The following is a 24,281-nucleotide window of genomic DNA, read 5'->3' as shown; positions in this document are numbered from 1 at the left end:
CAGCAGAGTTCTTGTTATAACATCTAGGCATAGCGTGTATGACGTCTGGACAAATAAACATTTGCAATGTCTAAATGCCACATTTAAGTGGACGTATGAATGGCATCAACTCGGCAATGCTGCTCAACACGAGTACATTAAACATGTTTGGATACAATTGTAGCCGTGAGGTTGACCGCTTAACTTTTGTTATGATAGTTAGCTAATCCATTTTTAATTTTACAGCAATGCGTGTAATCCTTAATGCAAATTATAACTCAAATCATTCTAATTAAGCAAGTGATATACTGCAGTCGCATGATTCGAAGTTTTCTAAACTCTCATGGTTTTCCATTAATCCTGTGATCACATTGAATTGTCTATCTTTTTATTATTAAGTAACAAACTAGAATAACTAGCTTTTTGTTGTTAAATTCTACAGCATTTACTTTTCTTCGAAGTTGACTGGAAAAGTTGGAGCTGTTTATGTTAATCACCCCTGTGGTCTTCCAGGAAGAAATTAGTTTAACAAGAATAATTCTATATAATTTATTTACTACGTGAACTGTAGATGAGCCTACAATTCCAAATTAGGATTTCTTAATTCAACATTGGGACATCTGATCCAACCTTGGTTTTTCCCCCCATCCCAAAATGAAAAAAAATGAAAAAACAAGAAAAGCCCACAAAAGATGTGTATCTATATATGCAAGCATTTAGAAATAAAAAAAATTCGTTGAATATTCATGAACCTTAAACGCTCATGGAGATAGTGAAGTGACCCTTATCCGTGGTACAAATGCATTTAGGATTTATACATTCTCTAAATTAGACCACATCTCAAGATACTCTACAGACACGGTGTGCATATTTATTTTAGAGGGAGGCATTCAGTCATAGGCAGAGGAAAAATGGAAGGTCTTGAGCCTGGACTCAAACAAGGACACGGATGTTGATGAAGGATCTGCCTACAAAATATTGAAACTATTTTTTTTATTTAACCAGGCAAGGCGCCCACTGAGCTATATAGCTCTTTTTCAGAAGCGATTTGGCCACAAAAGGTACCTCAACGAAGTGGCGTTATCACGTGGAAATATATTGCAGGCAAATACTCTTAAACGCATGTTTTGAAATGTGGAGGAAAAACCAGAGGACCTGGACAAAAATCCACTTGACCACGGGAGAAACATGCAAGCTTCAAATATGCAGACGTCAGATTGGGGTTCGAACCCACGACCTCCTGTATACCAGGCAAGGCAGTTAACAATTTCGCACTGGGGTGCTATACACTCCCATCCTACCCAACATGTATCTGTATTTGGCTACATATTTGACTACAATTCTGTTGAACCAACTGCATCTCTCTCAATTTATCTCTGTCGATTACAAAATGTGCGTTTGTATTAAAAAGAAAAATCAACAAGTAAATCAATTATGATCAGTTTGCCACAAGAATGAATATGGAAGGAAAATTAGCTGGAAAGGAAAATCTGGTGACCAACACCTTGGGTGGATGGCAATATCATCAAGACACTTGCCGAGCACCGCTTTGGCAAACGCACCAAGAATAGCACGCGATTGGGATTCCTGGCAAAGTAAAACTGTCAATGGCTTGAAAGATCAGTATTGATTTTAGGACGAATAGGATATATTACGGCACATAAAGGGGCTTGGTGTCGACAGCGTCGTCACTGCTGGTTTCCCCAGTGCCGATGTTCGCATTACACAGCAGATTCCCTTGGGGGCGAGTCGAGGCCGGTGGATACAGACGCCACTTGTCACTGCTTTCCATTGCCAGGAATCGAACCCACCACGTGATTAGGGTTCATAGTGCAGTGCACACACGCACGCGCAAGACAAATAAACCCCATAAAACACGTTTGGTGCAAGAGCACTTGTAAAGAAAGGCCGGCACGGCACATGAGGGGGTGGAGGTGTCCAGCACCACGCCCGACTGCCTTTGTGACCCGTGGCGTTGTTTACACATCGCACCAGGTACTCATTTGAGGCTGAGTCGACCTAGGGGACACACACAAATGTGCACACTCCCATGGTGCATTGCGTTGCTGCTCTCAATCTCCTCCACCACTGCTGTCTCCCCCACACTGCCATTGTGTGTCTGCACTGTGCTCTCTCCTCCCTACGCCGTGTGCTGCTCAGTCCTCGCTTCACTAACCCAACACTTCTTCCCCTCCACCCCCAATGCCGCACTCCCCTACCCCTCTGTGCTGCCCCCCTTCGCCCCTGTCTCAATGTCCCTCCGCTCCTTCACCCCCACTCATCGTTTTTTTAAAAGCACGGAATGGAAGAGTTGGTTAAACGGCGTTCGTTTATTTAAGTGCAAAATGCCATTCCCAATTACATACGCTGGATCGCAATCAGCTGATCTCAATGAACTCGGACTCGTATCTTACAGAGATGGTGCTTGTTGCGTGTGACATTTGGCAGTTCACCATCAAGCCTGACCGCTTGATGCACTGTGTCGACACCAGTCCACAGTTTTGCTTGTACTGAATCGATGCTGCGGAAATGATGCGCTCCCAGAAGGTTGGGTGGCTTGATGGGTTGGCTTCAAAAAAATACTTAAATCTTTTACGTGGAGAGACCAGTGGTGTCTTATTATCTACTCAGTGTTCCACGCTCAACTCTATTATTAATCGTGTTCGTTTATTGAATGAAGTTTCTAACAACTGTACAATTAAGTACAATGCAACTCGAAGGGCTTTTGTATACTTGTATCTACTGTACTTTTGCTAACCTACATGAATATCCACATTTACATCGTCTAAAACAGCATTGCTGCGATGCCACAATTTTCTGGGAATATCTACCATTACCGATGCTTGTATGCTGGAATCTACTTGTAATTGCCATCCGCGTGTGGCCCTGCATAACAACATAAACTGTACAACAGCGGTGGCTAGCTCGATGCAATTCACTGAGGTCATTTTAAAATACATTTATAGATGTGAGGTTTGTAGTCTAAACATCCTGACTTTGCAGCCGGGCGATTGTGAGCGTGTTGTGATTAATGCAGTTGTTGCAGATTTAACACACAGATGCTTCTGCGCAGTTCATGCATGGCAGGCGCAATAATAAGCCCCTAGCATATACTCATTCTAGCAGCTGGCTGTGTTCTCACTAGATGTGTGCAGGCACATACATTCAAAGACAAAGATCCCCCGTATAGCATTAACGGGCTTTGGGGGAAAGTGCTGTTCGCATCTAGCACCTATTGAGGCCGGCACGAGCGGTGGGTGGCCAGCATCACGCCCGGATCGCCTTTGTCTGTCCTGTGGCGATGTGTTTACACACCACACACGTTACTCATTTGAGGCCGAGTCGACCTAGGGGAGGCCCAGGACCGGTTCAGATAATCGTCACTGGTGTTGGCCGTGAGTGGGACTTGATCTTGGCTTGCAGCGTTCGTAGCGCAGCGCCTTAACCATTGCACTACCGCTCCCTGCTACATACATCGTACACACACAAAATATGGTAATTGTATTTCCTTTGTGTCGTCTCACTTGACCAGGTTCCAAAGTCCTGCCCTGAAAACGTGCAAGCCTATAGCGTTGCAGTCATCTGCATAGGCTTGCACTCTTAAAAGGCAGCAGGTGCAATTGTGTGTTCAAATTCATCGTACAAACATGATGGAGCAGAACATTATTTTTACTGCAAGGTTTAATCACGTGACTTTCTGCCTTAATCCTGCTCCTCCCTGAATGCTCCTAACTCGCCCCTTTGGCTTGTTGCCAAAATTCTACTCATTTGCCTTGAACTCTTCACATTGCATGCAGCGGGGATGTGGAATTGGCACGTGAATTAACGCTACGAAAATTATTGGGATTTTTTGAAAACGGAAGCAACGTTGCCATAAATAATCGCACTGCTTTTTCTTTAATCTCCATTGGCAGCCATGAGCCAATAGTGGGAATTCCTTATTTTATCGCCCCCAGATGGGTGTTGGGCAGGACAGTCTGTTCTCATGTCACGTTTATTTTAATAACGCGATTTGGATATAACGCGATGGATGTATTTGGGAACACATTTTTTCATGGCGCCGATGCGAATTGGCTATAATGCGATTGAGTGAACAGAAGTACGTCGCAGCACGAGTAGGGAACACGCGGTTGTACGTCTGCCTCGGCGTAGCATCACGCGAGGCGGGATGCTGCTGGATGCTTCTAGATGCTACCAACACGCCACAGTCTTTGTTCAGCCTGCATACGCATCTCACGTGTTATTGCGGACTGTTTTTACCATATATTTTTCCATAACGCTGTGTTCTTCAGGAACGCAACTACCGCAATATAGGAGAACAGACTACTCTACAGTGATGTCAAATTAGCTAGAATGGAAAACGTATTTTTTACAATAATTGGTTTGAAATCCAAATATGATGAAGAACAATGTATACAGTTACAAAGGAATGCCAGATATCCATGCCCATCTTGTCCCCAACTTGTATTATCAATTAACCAGGGCTGATTTGTGAAACCTATTATCTGCAATAAAATGTATCCTTTCCTCCAGTTTGCTGGTCGCAGTCGACAACACGCTCCACTCTTGACTGATGAACCCCGTGTCCGTGTACCGGCACTGTCGTAAAAATGCGCTAAAATGTGAGCGCTTTGATTTGATCGCACCTTCCTTTGCGATGTTTCTTTCACAGCCTTCTCCCATCCCGTGTCCATCCACCAAAGTAAAACGTCCTTTCGGTGGCTGCGAGCACATCCCCAGCGGGCGAGGTTTTTGCGTGGTGCAGGGGGGGGGCCCTCCCTTGAGTAGTGGGCAGAGCCAGAGGCGTCACACTGTTGGCCTCTCGCCACAGCAGCCTCTGATTGTGTGGAGCCATGTGGCTCGGATGACCCTTGACCTGCCGACTCGGGTACGAACCCTGTTGGGAGCTGTCCACGTGGTCCACCGCGCTATTGCTCCCGTGGGGAGCTGTCCGCTCGTCTCGTCGCCCGTTGCTGATCTCGGCACCAAGGCGTCCCACGTCGCTCCCGCCACATCTCACCGCGTTGTCGCAGGTGTGGGGAGCGGTGGTGCAGCGGTTAGCGCGCTGCTCTAAGAACCCGGCGACCCGAGTCCGATTCCTGCTCACGGCCAACACCAGTGATGATTATCTCAACCGGTGCTGGGCTTCCCCTAGGTCGCCTCAACCTCAAATGATACCTGGTGTGGTGTGTAAATATCACCACTAGGGAGACAAAGGCGGCCGGGCGTGGTGTTGGCCACCCCACCCCCCCTCATGTGCTGTGCCGACCTTGATAGGTGCTTGCTAACAGCACTTGCCCCAACAGTCTGTTCGGGCTATACGTGTGATCTTTGTCTTTGGCGTTTAGTGCCTGTGTTGTTGTGAGGAAGCTCCTACGTGTCTTGAGGCGTTTGACTGCAGCAGTGCGGTTGTACAGTACCCATAACATTTACCTCCTACACTTTCAGGCTTCTTGCAGATGTTGCTCCAACGTGCGATTACATATTCATAACAATCTTTCCTTTTCCCCCTCCACATTTTGCTAAACGTTTGTTGTTTTCATTTGTGTGCATGTTTAAGTTGGCGTTGTGAATTAAAATGACACCCAGTAAGTGTCACGGATTATTTTCATTCTAAACTCCATAGGTAGTTAGTACTACTTAGTACGAGCTGAACAGCGTGGTGCTACAGCCATACGCATGGGGTGGGTTAGGAACAGAGATTCACGATAGACCAACAGCCCCAAGGGCGTCCTTCATCTCTTGTGATAATGGTGGTGGGGGGGGGGGGTTTGAGTCTGATGAAGAGTATACAATCACCTTAATTCTTGAGCAAGAAAGGTTAGCTTCCCACAACTTTCTATTAATCATACAAGCGTAGTATTATGGTAGCCATCTTCTAGGTAGGATGGGTTTAAATGCAGTCACTGCTGTGCGAGAGTCAGTTCGTGTAATTTTCTTCAGGTTGTTGCCAATAATTAAAGCTCAAGGTTACGCGAACAATTTTTATGCAGCCGGAATTGTGCTTCACTTGGTTTTTCTGTAAGCCATTCGCATGAAGACTGAAACGGCTTACACAATAGCGGTGCTGAGATCACCACTGTATTATTCACAGTGTATATTGGCCCGGCGAATGAATATTAAAGTGGACAACTGTGAGCTTTCATTATAAAAGAAACTAATAGCAAAATGTTCAAATGTATGATGGTCACAAAAGTGCAAAGTTGTGTCAAATTGAAAGGCTGTAAATGGCTTTGTAAAGGTGGCTAAGTTTAACAAGACACAGTTGGGTAAAACGCAGTCCTGTTGAAGAGTAAAGATGTACATTTCTGGATAAGTAGGGTACACAGGAATTGTTCATTGCAGTAAGGGGTAATATGTGATGCATCGCTGAACATGAAGTGACGTGCTCTTTACAGAGCTCAGTCAAGCACTACTGTTGTTGATAGAGACACTGGTTGAAGTAACTCCAAAAGCATTATATTGGTGTTTTTACTCCAAGGCCATTTTCGTACATGACGTGATGCTTTTCTAAGAGATCAAGAATCCCGTGTTTTCATCCTGACATGACCCCACAGTCATCGAAATAAGAATGTAACAGCTGATACTAGACATGCATTAGTGGCATTGAGAGGCGATCAAGAGGGAAGAGGGTTGGATATGTTACTTTGCAACAATTTTGGAATGCAGCAGAAGGAATTAAGTGATGGTGACGTACGTGCCCAGCAGTGGCATTGTCCATGATTATCTCTCGATCTAATCTACAATATGAAAGCAACGTGATGTTTTATTTGAGCAGGGTGTACAGAGTTAAGACAACTTATGAACAAAATGAATGGCAACCGGATAACGAAACCAAGGTGATTACATAACACTGTGTAACAATTTATTTTTTCCTTGGTAGTAAGTGTTATTTTCTAATTGTTTATGCTTCAAAAGTACAGAAAATGTCTATTATTCCCCACAAACTCTGCTTTTGGGACCAGGACAATGATATTTTGAAATGTACCTATTTTCCAGAACAATGCAGATAAATTCAGTGCTGAGTAAACTTGGAGTAACTTCTAGAACATTCTAGAACTTTCCAATAATATAAATAGTATGAATACAGGGGCCTTAAGTCCACCAGTTTTTTTGAGATGGCATCAAGAGGCTGCGAGCATCCGGCAGACACATTTTGCTATGTCTGCGGCCAATTTATCAAGACGAGCGAAAAAGGTCTCTGTAGAAGCATCTGCTAAGATGCGTGAGGCCTACAAGGCATATTTCAGCATGCCTGTCGGAGATCAAGACAAACCCTCGGCACCTAATTTCACCTGCGATCAATGCAAAAAAAACGTGGAACGTAAGATGGACAATTGTTGCTCGGAATTTAATGTAATAAAATTTGTTTTAAAAAATTTAATTGCGAAAGTTTTAGATTTTAATGTTTTACAATGTTATTGAAAAAATATAATGTATGAATAATGTTGCGAGAATCGTTTACACATTAGTCATGGGTGAAATAAATGTATTTTTGTAGAATGGTACAGAGGGGAAAAGAGAGCCATGAAGTTCGCTATCTCAAGAATTTGGCGGGAACACACTGACCACTCAAGCAACTGCTACCTCTGTATGGTGGACCCTTACAAATGTCGGACTGGCAAGAATGCACTTGCTGTCACATATCCGGACCTTCCTTCATCCATCGCCCCGGTGCCACACTGCCATGAGCTCCCCATACCCACTCCTCCGGAGAGAGAGCAGCCGTCTTTAGAAGAGAGCATCAAATCAGAGAGCGAGGAAGACGTAGATCCAGATGAAAATTTCAGAGGTGGAGCTGAGGAGAGAAACTCATACTACCCCAACCAAAAAGACCTCAACGACTTGATCAGAGATCTTGGTCTCACCAAGTCCAATGCCGAGCTTTTGACGTCTAGGTGGAACTTGTTGGATAAAAGTGTGCAAGTCGCAGATAAGAGGAAGTGTCACCAACCTTTTTGCAGCTTCTTCACAACATGGGCTCTGCTTCTGCCACAATGTGACCAATCTGTTTCGAGGCAATCGGAATCGCCTGTAACCAGAATGAGTGGCACCTCTTCATTGACAGCTCATCCAGGAGCCTCAAAGCCGTGCTGCTCCATAATGGTAATAAGTACCCGTCTCTTCCCCTGGCTCACTCTGTGCACCTCAGAGGATTACAACAGCATCAAGACCTTGCTGTGGACACCCTTGAAGTATGATGAGTGTGGCTGGGAGGTCATTGGAGACTTCAAAATGGTGTAATACTTGATTGGTCTCCAAGGCGGTTTTACCAAGTTTCCCTGCTATCTTTGCCTTTGAGACAGCAGGGACACCAAGGCGCACTACCACAGGTAGGACTACTACCCACAGCGGACCAAGTTCTCTGTGGGGAGGAACAACGTCAAGTGGGAGCCACTGGTGGACCCCCGGAAGGTGCTGATGCCGCCACTGGACATCAAATTAGGCCTTATGAAACAATTTGTCAGAGCTGTAGATAAGGAGTCGGCAGCCTTCAAGTACCTTCAAGACGTCTTCCCTAAGCTGTCTGAGGCAAAGGTCAAAGCCGGTGTCTTCGTCGGACCACAGATAAAGAAGATCCTGGAGTGCAATGAATTCCCCAATAAAGTGGCTTGGAACAGCTTTGTCGCAGTGGTTCGTGGCTTTTTGGGCAATCACAAGGTCGAAAACTATGTGGAGCTGGTTTGCGACTCTGGTGAAGATCTACGGCACAATGGGCTGTAGGATGTCCCTCAGAGTCCATATCCTTGATGCTCATCTTGATAAATTCAAGGAGAACATGGGAGTGTACTCGGATGAGCAAAGCGAACGCTTCCACCAGGATATACCAGACTTTGAACGCTGCTATCAAGGACAGTATAACGATAACATGATGGGAGACTACATTTGGGGGCTGATTCGTGAAAGAAATTTGCAGTTTAATCGTAAATCTCGAAAACCTACTAAATCTTTTGTAGTCATTTTTTTATTACTTTAGTATAAATACATGTTAATTTTGATTCGTATGTTTTTTTCTGACTTTATGTGAACGAAAATACTCAAATTTGCCCGTGTTTTTCATAGAAAATGGGTAAATTTTAAAATATCGCTGTCTTGGTCACAAAAGCAAAGTTTGTGTGGAATAATAGCCATTTTCTATATTTTTTAGGCATAAGCAATTACGAAATAACACTTAATACCCGGGAACAAAATTTGTGTCACAGTGTAATCGAATAATGCATAAGCAATGCTTGAATAATTGACGGTTGCATGAAATGGTGGCGATGAAGTACTCTAAATGCTCTGGCTACATAGATTAATTTAGTGTCCAATGTTCACTCTCTTTTACAATTATGGCGATGAAACGGTCAAGTTGGTGGTGTATCGCCGCTTGTGCAAGCTGGTCGCAGTTCGAATCTAGACGCCTCCCCGGGTTAACGCTGCGGGTGTGCTAACCGCGAATATACGCGCAGTCTGCCTCACGGTCGATGTTACGAGATCCCATGACGTCATTCGCAAGAGTAGCCGTCGTATGTCAGCAGCATCCAAATTGACCAAATTTGAAGGATTACCTGCAAATTACGCGATTGAAATATGCAAAGCAGTCATCGCCCCCCCCCTCACATTTCAATCAGTGTAATAAATCAATCTTAAAATATACATGTAAATACTTGTAAAATAATGAGGAAATTAGTAAATTAATGCAATGCAGGGAGCTTCAAACGATATTTCTCTTGTCCGTTTGCCAACATAACAAGAAAATGGAGTGCTCGATTTAAAGCTTTCGTGACTGCAGGGATTCATCTTCTTGGTTCTTTCGGTAAAGTCACGTAGAAGATAAATAATAAAATCATAAAAATAATACATAATAAAATACAATTCTCACGACGTTTCGGCCACAACGCAAGCAACCAAGAAGAGAAATGGAGTGCTTTTTGTAATTGTAAATGTTCTTGGGTAATTCACTGATAAATTACAAGACACATTACATTGCTTGGAAATTATCTACCAATGGGAAATGTTGCTTTAAAGAAATGAAGTTAAAATTATTTGTCATTTTCTCCTTTTCAATGAACTGCATTTCAAAGTTGCGACATCCTTCCACTTCTGCCAATGTAGCAATTCTATTCTATGGGTCTTTCGGTAAAGCCACGGTAATAGAAGAATTATATGAAGATCACGACGTTTCAATCGCACCACAAACAATCGTCTACGTGGCTTTACCGAAAGACCCATAGAATATGTATTCCTGCAGTCACGAAAGCTTTAAGTCAATGTAGCAATGTTATAGACACATGTCCATAACCCTTGCGTGTAATAACACTCCTAAGAATACGGTTATTTCATTGGATTTTTACAGCTTCATTTAATAATTACCCACTTAACAAAAGCATTAATTCATTAAGCCTTTTTTTTCCCAGTAACATTCACGGAATCAAAGCAATATACTCGACGCATTTCCATGTTGCGGTTTCGTGTATAAGTAGTTTTGATGAATTATACATTCATCATATTTGGACCTTGGTTTGAGAGCTTTTACGTCTGCTTCATTTTTCTGCTGAATCAAATGCCTTTTTATAGTCTATGTAAGCCAAGCATAATGACATTTGTGATCTCATTGATAGCTAGTACATAGACGGTCAGTGGTAAAAATAAACTATTCGTGAAAAAGCACAGTGTAGAAATCAAAAGAGTAAGTCAAGGGCATGTGCTCTCACCAAGACTATTGACGGAGCAAAATTAGATAATATATCCTTTGGGGAAATAAAGGCATGAACGCAAATGGAGAAAGATTTAACCTACTCTTAGTTCTGACTTTACCGAAAGAACTAAGAGTATGAATCCTTGCAGTCACGAAAGCTTCAAATCTGGAAAGATTTAACCATCTCAGTTTTGCATGATGGCCTGTGAATATGACTTGCAGGAAATGGTTGAAGAGTTTAAAAAAGAAAGCGGAAAAGTTGAGCTTATGATAAATGTGGGCAAAACAAAGTGACAATCCTACAAGTTTGTTGAACAGAAGGAAATAATTCTTAAGCGGAACACTCGTGAAAAATACAAAAGGATATTTATACCTAGATCAATTACACTGGTCAACAAAAAAAACATTTTTTCTGGCCTTGACATTTGCAGCTGTTTTAGACTAATTTCAGGGTGCTGATTCCAAATCTGATCTCAGATTTGCTCTATCACATCTCATTTTTATGCAATCGGCATACCCCATTTTCATTGATTTTACCTGATATTAACTCTGTCACTTATGATTGCAAGTTGCGAGTCAGTGACTGCTTTAGTGTTAAAATATGGTGCTGTATTTTTAGGATAGTGTGTTTATAATATCATTTTATGTAGATATCCACATTTATTTAATATTTTTATTCTGCAGTTTTATTGAAAATGCAATATTTGATATCTAAAAAAGCTGATGTGATAGACAAAAACTGATGTCAGATTTGGAATCAACACCCCAAAATTACCTTTAAACCGTTGGAATACCTTATTTCAGAAAAAGTGTGTTGACCAGTGTTATTTAAGGCAGATTGTGGCGAAAATTCTGAAATAAAGAGGTGAACGAGAGTGTGATGGAGACATTTTGGGAAGTTGAATTTGATGATGAGAAGTGACAATCTATATTGTGCCTGAATAGCTCGTTTCTATCAGTGCTCGTTTGCTGTGTGGCATGTTGGTAATTCCCGTTGCTCTTTATGAAGTCCGTCTCATCAGAGCTGGTTAACACTACCACCACCTACCTTTACGCAATCATTTCACCAAATCTAAATGTTGTCAAACTTCGAGAACACTATGAATAGCCATGATGAGAGCACATCATCTTGCCTGACTCCTTTTGATTTTATGACTTTATTCAGTCTCAATGTGATTGTTCCATCTCGATAAATGGTTTTGACAATTTATATATGTATACATATTTGTAGTAAGGCCTTGGTTCATGAGGGCTTTGGTGAATGCATCGGATGCCACTGAATCAAATGCCTTTTCATCGTACAATATACAAGAGCCAGGCCTAACGGTATTTGCTTTGGTTTAGTCTTTGCTAGACTTACACTGACAGTATATTGTTAATAGTAGGAAAACTTTTAGAAAACTGCCTCACGCTTGTGGTTGATTGGCCTCTAAATTGACCATTATCCAGCTCTGTGGTCTTCGTAAAAGAACAGTTTATATGTGTATAATAAGAAGATGATTTGTGTATTATTCTTAAAACGTTCTATTTGGATATGAATGTTTTGGATTTTCTCTTGGGGGCTTTTTCATTGTGTTGTGTTTCTATGGCCTGACTTGTATCACGTGTATGCAACACTTTTCCTCATTTTGTGTTGTGTGGGTTCAACACTCTTCATTAGTTATGGTTCATTAGTTGTGGAGATATTCCGAGGCTAATCTCACGCATGCACTATGTATAATTACCGACACTCACCAGTATCATTTCTGGGTCTCGTAAAAATTTCTGAATTTTATTTTGTAAAGGTCAGGGAAAGACGCAGCATGTTAGCCGTGTTTTTGTCGTTTGGTATTTCTCTCGCACTGAAAATTTTTAAATACATTAAATTATAATGCAATTAGTTGTAATAGCAGTGCTAAGCCATGCGTGTGGTGGTGTATTTCTTACAAAGGCATTTTTTTACGTATGTGATATATTCCTATACTTTGATACATTATTTTAAATATTGCATTGTGCATTATTGATAATAATAATACGGAATATTTGACATTATATGCGTTTCAGTGTTACAATAAAATTCTCAATGGCTATCAGTTTATAGATATTCAGATGTGCTGTTGTCAGAGAAGAAGAATCGCCATCATTCCCAAGGATGTGAATTAAACTCACGGTTTGAGAGTGACTCGTCCCATCGTCCCTGCAGTGTTTATAAAAATGTGTATCGCTTTTGGGAAGACAATAGTGATTGTCCTTGGCCCAAGACTTGCCACCACCCTAAGAATGTGGAATTTCCAGCACGACTTATGGGGAGCAAACGTGTCATGAGCGCCTCCCCAAACTGAGTGGAAATCACTTTTTTATTAAATCACTTTTATTTGAATTTAGACACAAGTGCAACTGTTGCAGTAAATGTGATCAAGTATACAGTATCAAGAAACCATTTGGCTGTACTCCGCATGTTAATGAGAAATGACGACAAATATCAATATCCATTCCTATAGGACTGTAACATAATTTTCTTAATTAATAATCAATAGCCAATTTTATTAGCTCAATGGAGAGATCCTCCTTCAGACTTGCCTTTAAACAAGTGCAAGTGCTTTTAGTCAAGTAACTGGGCGTACATTTGACCGATTTCATCGGGCAGCACATGCATGGTTCGCAGTATTTGTCGACACAAAGCACCGTAAATAAAGCTCCTTGTGAGCCGCTTTGGCATTAGAAGTTTCACGAAAAAAGACATGAAGCCAAGTCTCCTTGCCAGACCTAATATTGCATAGATCGTAATCTTCAACTTAATGCATGACCTAACTGGCAAGGTGCCCATTTGTTTGAATGCGAAACTACAAAGGAATCTTTTTAAAAAGCAATCTCGTACCCAGTCGAGCTTTGACGGGGACTTGAGGGGCATCAAGGCTCAGTGAACTCTATACTTGGTGGCAAAGGCGTTGAACCTATAGTCGCCATATGATGTCAGATCATTGATCAGCGCACTCACACCAGCATTCGTAGTCTGCAGATCTGGGTTTGATATTCGCAGTATTTTTGCACCAACAACAAAACGCACAACACATTGATGCACACGAGCATTGTGTACATTCAATTTCGATTTAAAGCTTTCGTGACTGCAGGGATTCATCTTCTTGGTTCTTTCGGTAAAGTCACGTAGAAGGGAGATATTAAAATAATAAAAATAAAAATAATAAAATACAATTCTCACAACGTTTCGGCCACAACGCAAGCAGCCGTCCTCAGGTGATGAACAGGGCTGTCGAAAAGACTCATTTAGATGCTGTGTTTCGGACAGACCTGTTCGTCACCTGTGGACGGCTGCTTGCGTTGTGGCCGAAACGTCGTGAGAATTGTATTTTATTATGTTTTATTTTTATTATTTGCCTTCTACGTGACTTTACCGAAAGAACCAAGAAGATTTTGTACATTATTACATGTATGCATGGTCCGTTTAGGAACACTCTACCAGTCACATGACCAAGAAAATAACACATTCTCACGTTCCTCGGTTTGTGGGACCCTGTTCAGATACGCTTTCTACTTACTGTCATGCATGACACTATTGCATTGGTGATATAAGTGTAGCTTGGCTAACAGCGGTGCAATTAAAATTTATTCAAGAATTCATAGATAATTGTATGGGAATTGAACTTGCAGCCTGCCAACTGTCAGTCGATAACTCTAACCACAGCACCACCCAGCTGGATACATGCGAAACGGTTTAATATATTGCCTGCAGGTGTTCGTGGATACAAGGTATGGCATTCATGTATGTCATAAACAGATTTCTTTTTGATAGGCCGATTAGACTGGTCAGAGCACACTTACTGCAGGGCACAAAGGGAGATGTTGGGACTTGAATTGCACCTGGCCATCTGTGATTCACCAGCTACGGTGTGGCTACATCAAGTACTCCTATCAGGGCAACATTGATGTAGAGACATTCCGATCGTGGATGGAGAGATACAATTTCCCTCCCTTGCATTTGCCATTTAAGAAAATGAATAGCTTAAGTGCCAATATTCTAAGCCGAGCATTTGTATACAATGAGATTGCGCAACCGATGTCTCAACGTGTATGGCAAAATAGGCGGCTGCAAGGAAGTAATTCCTTTCTCTGAAACGTCTCGTAAGGCAAACAGTCTTGGTTGGTTTCATTTTTTCTCCACGCAATAAAATGGTATCCTGTTGTGTACATTCGGAATGAGTGTATCATGTTTTGTTAATCTACTGCTGGATAAAGGCCTCCCAAGACATGTCGGTCATAGCGTTTTGTGCCACCATACTTTGCCATGCTGGTTGGTGTGCATTTTTGAAAGGGAGTGGGTGGGAAAACCCAGAAACTTGCACATGCACCGGAGACAACTCACTCACCACTCCCTCTCATCACACACCTGACTCAAACCACCACTCAGACACCCACCAGACTCTCCAAACACCCCTCGCTCACGTTGACCGCTCGGCAGACACCGCTCACCAACGCATGCGTCCCTCGCGCCTGACACGAGACACTCACCCAGCACCACTTGCACTCAACCACCCACCAGATGCACTCGCCACACACTCCTCATCCGGCACTCGCTGCTCAGACAATTACCACTCGCGCACGGCAAACGCAGCAGACACTCATTGTGTACTTACTCCTGAAAACCCAAGTATCTGTTGAACAGGCTGCGCCCTAGCCCTGTATAGGCAGCGTTAGTGCAGAGTAACAGCGCGCTTATGCAGCGGGGTGCACACATCTTTGCGATTAGGAGGCAGACACTGTTTTTTTACCTAGACCAAAGATCATACATTTTACATAGGCCAGTTCCATCCCCATCGGTGTCTGGGTATTGACGGTCAGAATGAGCCCATGTTGGTTGCTGTATGAACATATTTACAGAAGTAACTGCTGTGGCCAAATGTCAGACCTGCAACATATTAACCGTGAGGAGTAAGGCTTTAGCTGTAGCACTGCCCGTACGTATGTTTTCATTGTATTTTGAATACCAAAAGCAATACATTGCACTCAAAGAGTGTGCTGTTTACACCATCTGGACACTTATGAGGGGTTAAACAATCTCGGGTACAATGTTCACTTTTTTTCTTCTAAATTATTAAAGCCGTTATTAAAATGTTGGTGTGAGCATTACGACGTTGACATGTAGCATCGTGCCTTGATCGAAACAGCAGAGTGCTTGTGCGCCGCTCAGTATTGGAACAGATGGAATTGTTTAACACCATCCGCTGGGGATACTGAGCCAGAAATAACATAATTGAGGGGATTGTTTTTTTAGGTTTTGGAAAGGCGGTCACAGTGCCCGAGATGGCGACACTGGAGGCTGATATACATTTTTGGGCAGTGGCAGTGAGGGGATGATGGGGGGGGGGGGGGCAAGTCGGAGGGGGGTGTGGGTTTGGAAGTAGATTCATATGCACTGCATCACGTGGATCAGAACCGTGGACGATAGTAAGGACATTTGGAACAAAAGCTGAACAATGTGCAGAGAAGTGTGGAGAGGTGCGCGCCTGGAATTACACTGAGAGACATGAACACATTCCTGCGGAGGGAGCTGGTAGGAACGTTGGGTTTGCTCGGTCAATGTCCAGGGTCAACGGGGGCGTTGTGCACTCCGCTAATATGGCCGACTGTGAGGGCGGGCACAAGCCGGCCTGAGTAGGTTAAAGGTTAAGTTTTATAAGGGCACCACGGGGTGACCAGCCCCACCCAGCCCCACCCCTCCCAGCCCCACCCTCCCCACCCAGCCCCTCCCCACCCTCCCCACCCAGCCCCTCCCTGCACGACGGACGGACACAATAATCCCCTGTGGGCTGGTGTAACCAGGAGGTGCCTACCAGTAAAAGGAAACAACGTGGATTGAGATCACATTCAGGTTATAGGCATCACATTGACCGCAAAGGAAAGTAAGTTGTTTTGGTCTGGGTGAACCCAAACTCAAAGAATCTATTTGGAACAGGCAAGGGTTATGGTAAAGAAATAGGTTTTAGAAATAAAATAAAAACGTGAAGGTATCGATTCATCCAGTTTTTTTTTATCTGCACACCTTCACTCGTGGACACGTTTTGACATGTTCATTTTTTCCAATCCCATGCTACCTCCGAAAGCAATAACCGTATAATGTTGCATGTGTTACAGACAACACAATAAAATGTGTAAATAGTACTTGGCCTCTATCAGCAGTTCTTGAAGCTGTGCATTGTGGTCCTCTCGTCTTGGGTCATTGTACAAATAAATTCGACCAAATGTAGCCGATTGGGAGCAGCACTGATAGAGAGACACAACTAGACCGGGTTCGTTCTTATTAAGACTCATCAGTCGAGTAATAGTCACCAATGCTCACTGTTGCTGCAATATTTACCTCTGGGAACCATTTATGTCGAGTCCCCACCTTCATGCTGCGGTTCCCTGAGGCAGGTTGGATTGCTGTTGTATATGCCACGTGAAATAATTAAATGTTATTTTGAATTCAACTTTATTTCCCCAGTGTTGCATTTCATAGCAAATGCAGCAACATGGCATACATGTTATTGTAGAAGTGCCGCACCATTTAACCTCAACTTTACACATTGCTCCGTCTCATTGTCCGACATAATAGGCCAAATATACCATTCATTATAATTTAGAATCTGCGTGGAAGCCGGTCATGTTTAAAAACAATACTCTACAAGCAATTCCCTGATGTGAACATAATCCGGAAGTTGCATTCCATGTATAACACACTACGCGACTTGAATCTGTGTAAGCGTGACCCTTGACTTATATTAATATAATATGTAAACAATAACGTGGACTGAAATATGAACAAAATAGGGTGCGTACCAGCTAAGTCAACAAAGAGAATATATCGGAACTGCGCGAGTAAAAGGTTTAATGTTTGGGACGATTGACAAAAGCGGTATCAATAACCGGCTAGGTGGCAATGTGGTTAGGGCACCCTATTCTCAGATCTGAGCATTTGAGAGTTAAAATGCCAGCTTGAATGCTTGACTCATCCCCCTCATCTCGCCAGCACTGGGACACTGAGCATTGTCCACTTGGTGGGGAGTCCACAGTCGTTGTCTCTTGGAGGCGCACTGAGAATTTAATTTGGACTGCTCGCCCAGGGCCATGAACAGATAAGAGCTCCTCTCTCCTCCGTGCTTCCTTGAGCAGGCAAATACAGTTTATGAATATTTACAATTGTTTTGTAGTTGATGGTTAATAATTGATGCATTTCTCACATGAATTCCTCCAAAGGTCCTGGGGCTCGGTGTGCATTTATACTTGTAAATTTGGCAAAGACGGTAAACAGGACATGAGCGCATGTGATGCAGCGTGGCATTTTTGTATCGCATGTTGTTGCTTTTGATGCTGGATTTAATATCTGGTTGAAATCTGAAAGAAAAAGGTGCAAGAGACTGAGCACTTCCAAAATTTAAATATCTGGAATAACTGCTGTTTTTTTAACTATGTTTTTGAGTTATTGCATTTCGATAGTTTAACTTATGAAGTGACTTCACACTTGGCTTATGAACACTGTGTCTCTGTTAGCCTTTAGAAATAAATCATCAATACATCTGCTTTAAATCTGTTCCTGAGCACATTTTTTCGTCATTTAAAACGGTCCATTCTCATTTCAGGGACATGCCTGTCCACAGTGCAACCTCGTAGAATATTCGTGTCAGTCAAATTGCATTCCTTGATTGCACAAGCTTGCAAGCAGTGCTCACCCTCCACTGGCTATCTGAAGGACAACTGTTAAGATCTGCATAAAGAGATGCGGAATGTATTCATTCCTGTGGGAGGACGGGTTTAGGGTGACCTCCGTCCAGGATTTGAACTCTCAAGCCCATCCGAGATTGTAAGGTGTGTGCTTTGCCATACCCACCACACATCCACGTATTTACAACGGTCCAAAAGCCAGGAAAGAGCCGACTAACTCTGATTCCAGGTGCGCATTATTCATGCCCTCTCCGACATGCAATCCATTGGGGAATCTTGCAGAGCAGCAGTGCATGACCGTGTCGGAGAAGAACCTTTGGAAGACAATGTCAGAACTACTTCTTTAAAGTAACATCTGTATATATGTGCAATATATCACTCTGTATGTGATACCAATTTACCAATACTTTTAGAATGATTCAGACAGACGATAAAATCCAGTCTTGTCGTTTTATATTTCATTTAAAAATGTACACTGGATATTTCTAACGCTAAATTACACAATCGAGTCAGGTGCTTGACATCACATTGGAAGGTTGCAAGTTCAAATTCCAGGTTCATGTCACGTCAGCCTATCATTTCTCGAGTATCTGTGAAATGAGGACAACTCCCTGGGAAGTCAATATTTGTTATTGTTGTTTTATGTGAATGACCCAAAACAGCACGGTAAAACATGACTGCATCCAAGACCACTGTCGTCTTTACTTGATCGATTCAGCACATCCACTCAACATTGGAATGTCATTGGCAAAGGCATAACAGAGGGATGATACAAACATTGATACTTGCCTATAAAGTTATTCCAGCAACCACCATAAACTAAACATGACCCTGCGGGGTCGGCTGGTAGGAATAATACTAATACCGGTACAGGGATATTGACCGGGTATAGAGGAGTTAAAAAGAAAATGATTTGTGCATGGGGGGTGAGCGATGACGTCCACACCCCCCTCCCCACTGACTCGCGCGCCCACAGAGCAATGACGTCCACACCCCCCTCCCCACTGACCCGCGCGCCCACAGAGCAATGACGTCAACACCCCCCTCCCCACTGACTCGCGCGCCCACAGAGCAATGACGTCCACACCCCCCTCCCCACTGAATCGCGAGCCCACAGAGCAATGACGTCCACACCCCCCTCCCCACTGACCCGCGCGCCCACAGAGGGATGACGTCCACACCCCCCTCCCCACTGACTCGGGCGTCCACAGAGCAAGGATTGCAACAGGCGATGTCATTGGCTGCGCCGGATGCGACGGCCATCTTGTTTAGTTCATTTAGTTCACGGATTGCAGGGGGAGCGGGCAGCCATCTTGTCGGACAGACGGCCTCGCGAAGCCTGTCGCAGTAGGCTTTGCAAAGCCTCCTGCACTAGGCCTCGCGAAGCCTCCTGCAGTAGGCCTCGTGAAGCCTTCTGCACTAGGTCTCGCGAAGCCTTCTCTGCAGTAGGCCTCGCGAAGCCTTCTCTGCAGTAGGCCTCGCGAAGCCTTCTCTGCAGTAGGCCTCGCGAAGCCTTCTCTGCAGTAGGCCTCGCGAAGCCTTCTCTGCAGTAGGCCTCGCGATGCCTGCCGCACTAGGCCTCGCGAAGCCTTCTCTGCAGTAGACCTAGCGAAGCCTGCCTGCACTAGGTCTCGCGAAGCCTTCTCTGCAGTAGACCTAGCGAAGCCTTCTGCACTAGGTCTCGCAAAGCCTTCTCTGCAGTAGGCCTCGCGAAGCCTTCCCTGCAGTAGGCCTCGCGAAGCCTTCTCTGCAGTAGGCCTCGCGATGCCTTTTCTGCAGTAGGCCTCGCAAAGCCTGCCGCACTAGGCCTCGCGAAGCCTGCCGCACTAGGCCTCGCGCCGTGCTTTTCGTGCACAAATAAGGCGATTAAATGTATCTCGTATCTGTGTTAATAAATGTATCTTGTCTCTGTTAAAAAAAAACGTGCTGCATTTCAGTAAAGTAAATTTGAAGCGAAGTTTAAAGTTTCGCCGTGAGGCGCCGGAAGCGACGGCCATCTTGTTTAGTTCACAGATCGCAGGGGGAGCGGGCAGCTATCTTGTCAGATGGACGGACGGACACATTAATCTATTGCATGCTGGTATACACTCAGTGTTACTTCGTTCCTACCAGTATAAACGGTTCCTTATAAAACATCACTTTTAAACTAATAAATGGTTCCTTATAAAACATCACTTTGGCGGTTGACCGCTGTAGAATTTAGACAACGTGTGTTAAGTTTACAATATAGTAAAGCATGAGGCATCGGGTCAATTACCGTGCTCGAGGTCAATGATGTTTACTCGCCTGCGTTTACTGTCATCCACCGAGGTCTGTTGTTATATGATGGCTTCAGGAAGGCTTGAATTTTGTGCCGTGATTTGACGCGACACATGAGCCGTGGCTGCTAAGGAGAAGCACTCCTCTTTTTGGAAATGGCAAGTTACTCAACTTCGAGGAATGTGTTTTTACTCAAACTAAGCCTTTTATTTCTCCCCACTTCTTTGTGCAAACTCAGTGCGTGATGGAACTTACTGTCTTTAATGGGTTAACTTTCCTGACTCAATAATTATGGATGACCTACAACAGGACAGAGGTCGCAATCGGGTACCCGATACCCCTACCCTACCCGATACCCGGCTACCCGTACCCGGCCGGGTACGGGTACCCGTTTGCGACCCTGGTGCGGCAGGGTACGGGTACGGGTAAGGAATCAAAACCCGTTTGCGACCTCTGCAACAGGATGATATTTGACGGGATGATATTTGATGATCATTTTCGACTCGAAATACTTTTGAGATGACTGACAATGCATAACCATGGCCTACGTCAAGTAACACGAATTGTTGGTGCTGCTCATGGGTAATTTGCCGGAAAGGCATGAACAATATCCGGAGATTAAAAACAAATGGATGATGCACATTATCTCGTGTAACGCAGAAACCGTGCAGATGACGGTGTAGATGTATAGCAGGTAAGCAACGGAAGGTCAATCGTGTGCATTTTCACGTGACCATTACATGGTTGCTGATTTATCAGCAACTACGATCTATCGGCAACCCCGTGAGGCAATGATAAAATGTCCACATTCCTATGAAAGATAACACATTCCTGCAGAGGGAGCTGGTAGGAACGTTGGGTTGCTCGGTCAATGGCTAGGGTCAACGGCGGCGTGGTGTATTAAGCAAATATGCCCGACTGTGAGGGCGGGCACAAGCCGGCGTGAGTAGGTTAAACGTTGAGTTTTATAAGGGCACCACGGGGTGACCAGCCCCTCCCCACCCCACCCAGCCCCTCCCCACCCAGCCCCTCCCTGCATGACGGACACAATAATCCCTTGTGGGCTGGTGTAACCAGGAGGTTCCTACCAGTATCAGTCTCTCCGTAGGTCTATCACCGTTGATCCATCAGTCAGGATGTGAACTCACAGCCTGACTGCGAGCTGGGCCACTCTGCTACTGTGCGTCCCAGGGAGAAAATAAATAGTTGCTACATCAATATATTCTGCGCCTGTAATTGGCTTGTCAACATCAGAGGGGCGTTTATTGCTAAATCCCTATTTACCAGTTGCATATTGATTTTTCCTTTAAGTTTTACATCTATAAAATAACACTAAATGAAATTACCATGTGTGGCGTTTTTTTTTACGTGCAACAAGTGACTGTTTTGTGACTTAACCCTTTCCCGTTCCAAGAAGTCTGCAAGTTGCAGGGTCGGTTTCCCGTTCACTGCTGAATCTCGGAACGCGCAAGCGGTTAACTAAAATTTGATTTAAGGAGGCATTGGCATCATTGTTTTTAAAGACATTGTATTCACCGCAGAGAACTGTAGCGACACAACCACACTCTATATGATAGCTTGGCACCAAACTGTGCCACACGCCCTCCCACATGGCATTGTGGGAGCCTCGTTATGTCTTCCGATGTGTTTTGCTTTAGTGTGCTGATCTTAAAGGTGCTTTGAAAAATTATAATACTCCGATTGATGCTCCTGCTGTTGTGGAGTGACTCATGCAGCCAGCTATGGCTGCAGGGTTTTGGTAGTACATGTTGTTTATGTCATTTATTGTGAAAATTCCGTCACAGTTCCTATGATCACTGTTTCATTGCTTTCATGGCTTTATTTTGGTGATTTCGAAAAGTGTATTGGTTTAGCCATGTTTGTTTGTTGTAGTACAGATTTAATCTAAGTTGTCTTGTTTGACTTGCATCCCACTGGGATTTTTGCACACAGCGTTGGTGTACGGTGTTTTTTCTGCAATATTTTGCTGTCTTTTCTTGGATTTTCTGTTTGCACTCAGTCACATATTCACTTTAAGATGTTTTTTTGTTCATATTTTTGTTTGTTGCGTTTGCACCCGATTCAGGAGCCGAATGGCTCACAGGGCTATACCTAATAAATGAGCTGGAACTTGAACGTCATTGGATGGGAAAGGATTAACAAGCAAGCAGAAAACTCCTCGAAACGCTGGAAAGTAACCGCCGAAGCGTCGTGTTTTTGTCGTGCAACGTGTGCAGCCATGTCGAGTGGGCGCGAGCCTCGCAGCGCGGACAGCCCCAGCACCAGCAGCGGCAGCTCGGACGCTGACCAACTGGACGCCCCCCCACCAGAGACCGAGACACCCCAGCCCAAGAAGAAAGAGGCCAAGATCTCGGGAAAAACAGCTGCCAAGTTGTCTACCAGCGCCAAGCGGTACGAGATGATGAAGCCGTGCGCTCCCTTGGGAATGCACCGAGCTTGGCATCGCAGTTGCGTACAAACGTGCGCTTGTACCGCTGTTGAAATGTGTAAAGTGTTTTTTCATGTGAGCACATCAACACAAAGTCAAAGGGGTCTTCTCCCGGCTCAAGTGAGTGTGGGGCAGTGTTATTTTCCTTTGGCGGCCGCGAGCCGAGGTGGAAATGACACAATCCTATTTTAACATCTAATCTCTTGGTAGCATAACGCTTGTCGACTCCACAAAGTGGGGATTGCTGTGTGGACCCCAGTGCAATGATGGAGGCCCGAGTTATCACCGATCGTGGTTTAAACTCGCTCCCCTCCAACCACGAGTCAAGCGCTCTGCCATATCGCCACCCAACCGGTTTATATAAAGCGTCGGCATTAAATTAACTTTTTACTCTTTGAAGGTGTGATGGCTGTTGACGTTTTGTTTGTACGTGTACAGCTATTTATGTAAATCCACTTCTGCATTTGAGATGCTGTGCGGGTCATGGGAGTTACTTGACCACATGTTTCCACGCCTGGTCAGCGCAGATATGGTGAAGGCATGGAGCATACCATGAGATTATAGTGCAGAAAAACAGTAGCCTTGACTGTCCTCCCCTTTGTTGCCCAGAACCTAGCCCCCCGCACCCGTTGCATTTGGCATTCGCCTATCCAAGCACTTTCCAGGTTAAAATCTGCTTGGATTTCTAGATCTGCCAAGATCTGGGCGTTTTGTTAGTGTTTTTTTTCTAACCTGTGGACCCAAAAAAAACTCGTAGATGCCAATGTTTATGGTGTGGTGTCAGACTAATGAAATAACACTGGTCAACACACTTTTTCTGGCATAAGGTATTCCAACGGTTTAAAGGTAATTTTGGGGTGCTGATTCCAAATCTGGCATTAGTTTTTGAGATATCAAATATTGCATTTTCAATAAAAACTGCAGAAGAAAAATATTAAATAAATGTGGATATATACATAAAATGATATTATAAACACACTATCCTAAAAATACAGCACCATATTTTAACACTAAAGCAGTCACTGACTCGCAACAACTTGCAACCATAAGTGACAGAGTTAATTTCGGGTAAAATCAATGAAAATGGGGTATGCCGATAGCATAAAATGAGATGTGATAGAGCATATCTGAGATCAGATTTAGAATCAGCACCCTGAAATTAGTCTGAAACAGCTGCAAAAGTCCAGGCCAGAAAAAAATGTTTTTTTTTGTTGACCA

General features: G+C 43.9%; 1 protein-coding gene across 1 annotated transcript in view; it reads left to right on the top strand.

Annotated features, from left to right (window-relative positions):
* LOC133345873 (ubiquitin-conjugating enzyme E2 E2) overlaps window positions 1-24,281 on the top strand; it is a 63,694-nt gene that overhangs the window by 13,263 nt on the left and 26,150 nt on the right. Inside the window, exon 2 of the mRNA XM_061556937.1 lies at window positions 22,852-23,026. Within this exon, the coding sequence (XP_061412921.1) occupies window positions 22,854-23,026 (173 nt within the window). The 5' untranslated portion in view covers window positions 22,852-22,853. The remainder of the gene's footprint in view (window positions 1-22,851; window positions 23,027-24,281) is intronic.

The sequence above is a fragment of the Lethenteron reissneri genome, chromosome 23 (assembly GCF_015708825.2).
Source record: "Lethenteron reissneri isolate LAM-NWPU_2019-01 chromosome 23, ASM1570882v1, whole genome shotgun sequence".
Classification (NCBI taxonomy): domain Eukaryota; kingdom Metazoa; phylum Chordata; class Hyperoartia; order Petromyzontiformes; family Petromyzontidae; genus Lethenteron; species Lethenteron reissneri.
Note: the sequence above shows the minus strand (reverse complement) of the source record. Positions and strands in the feature narration are given on the sequence as shown.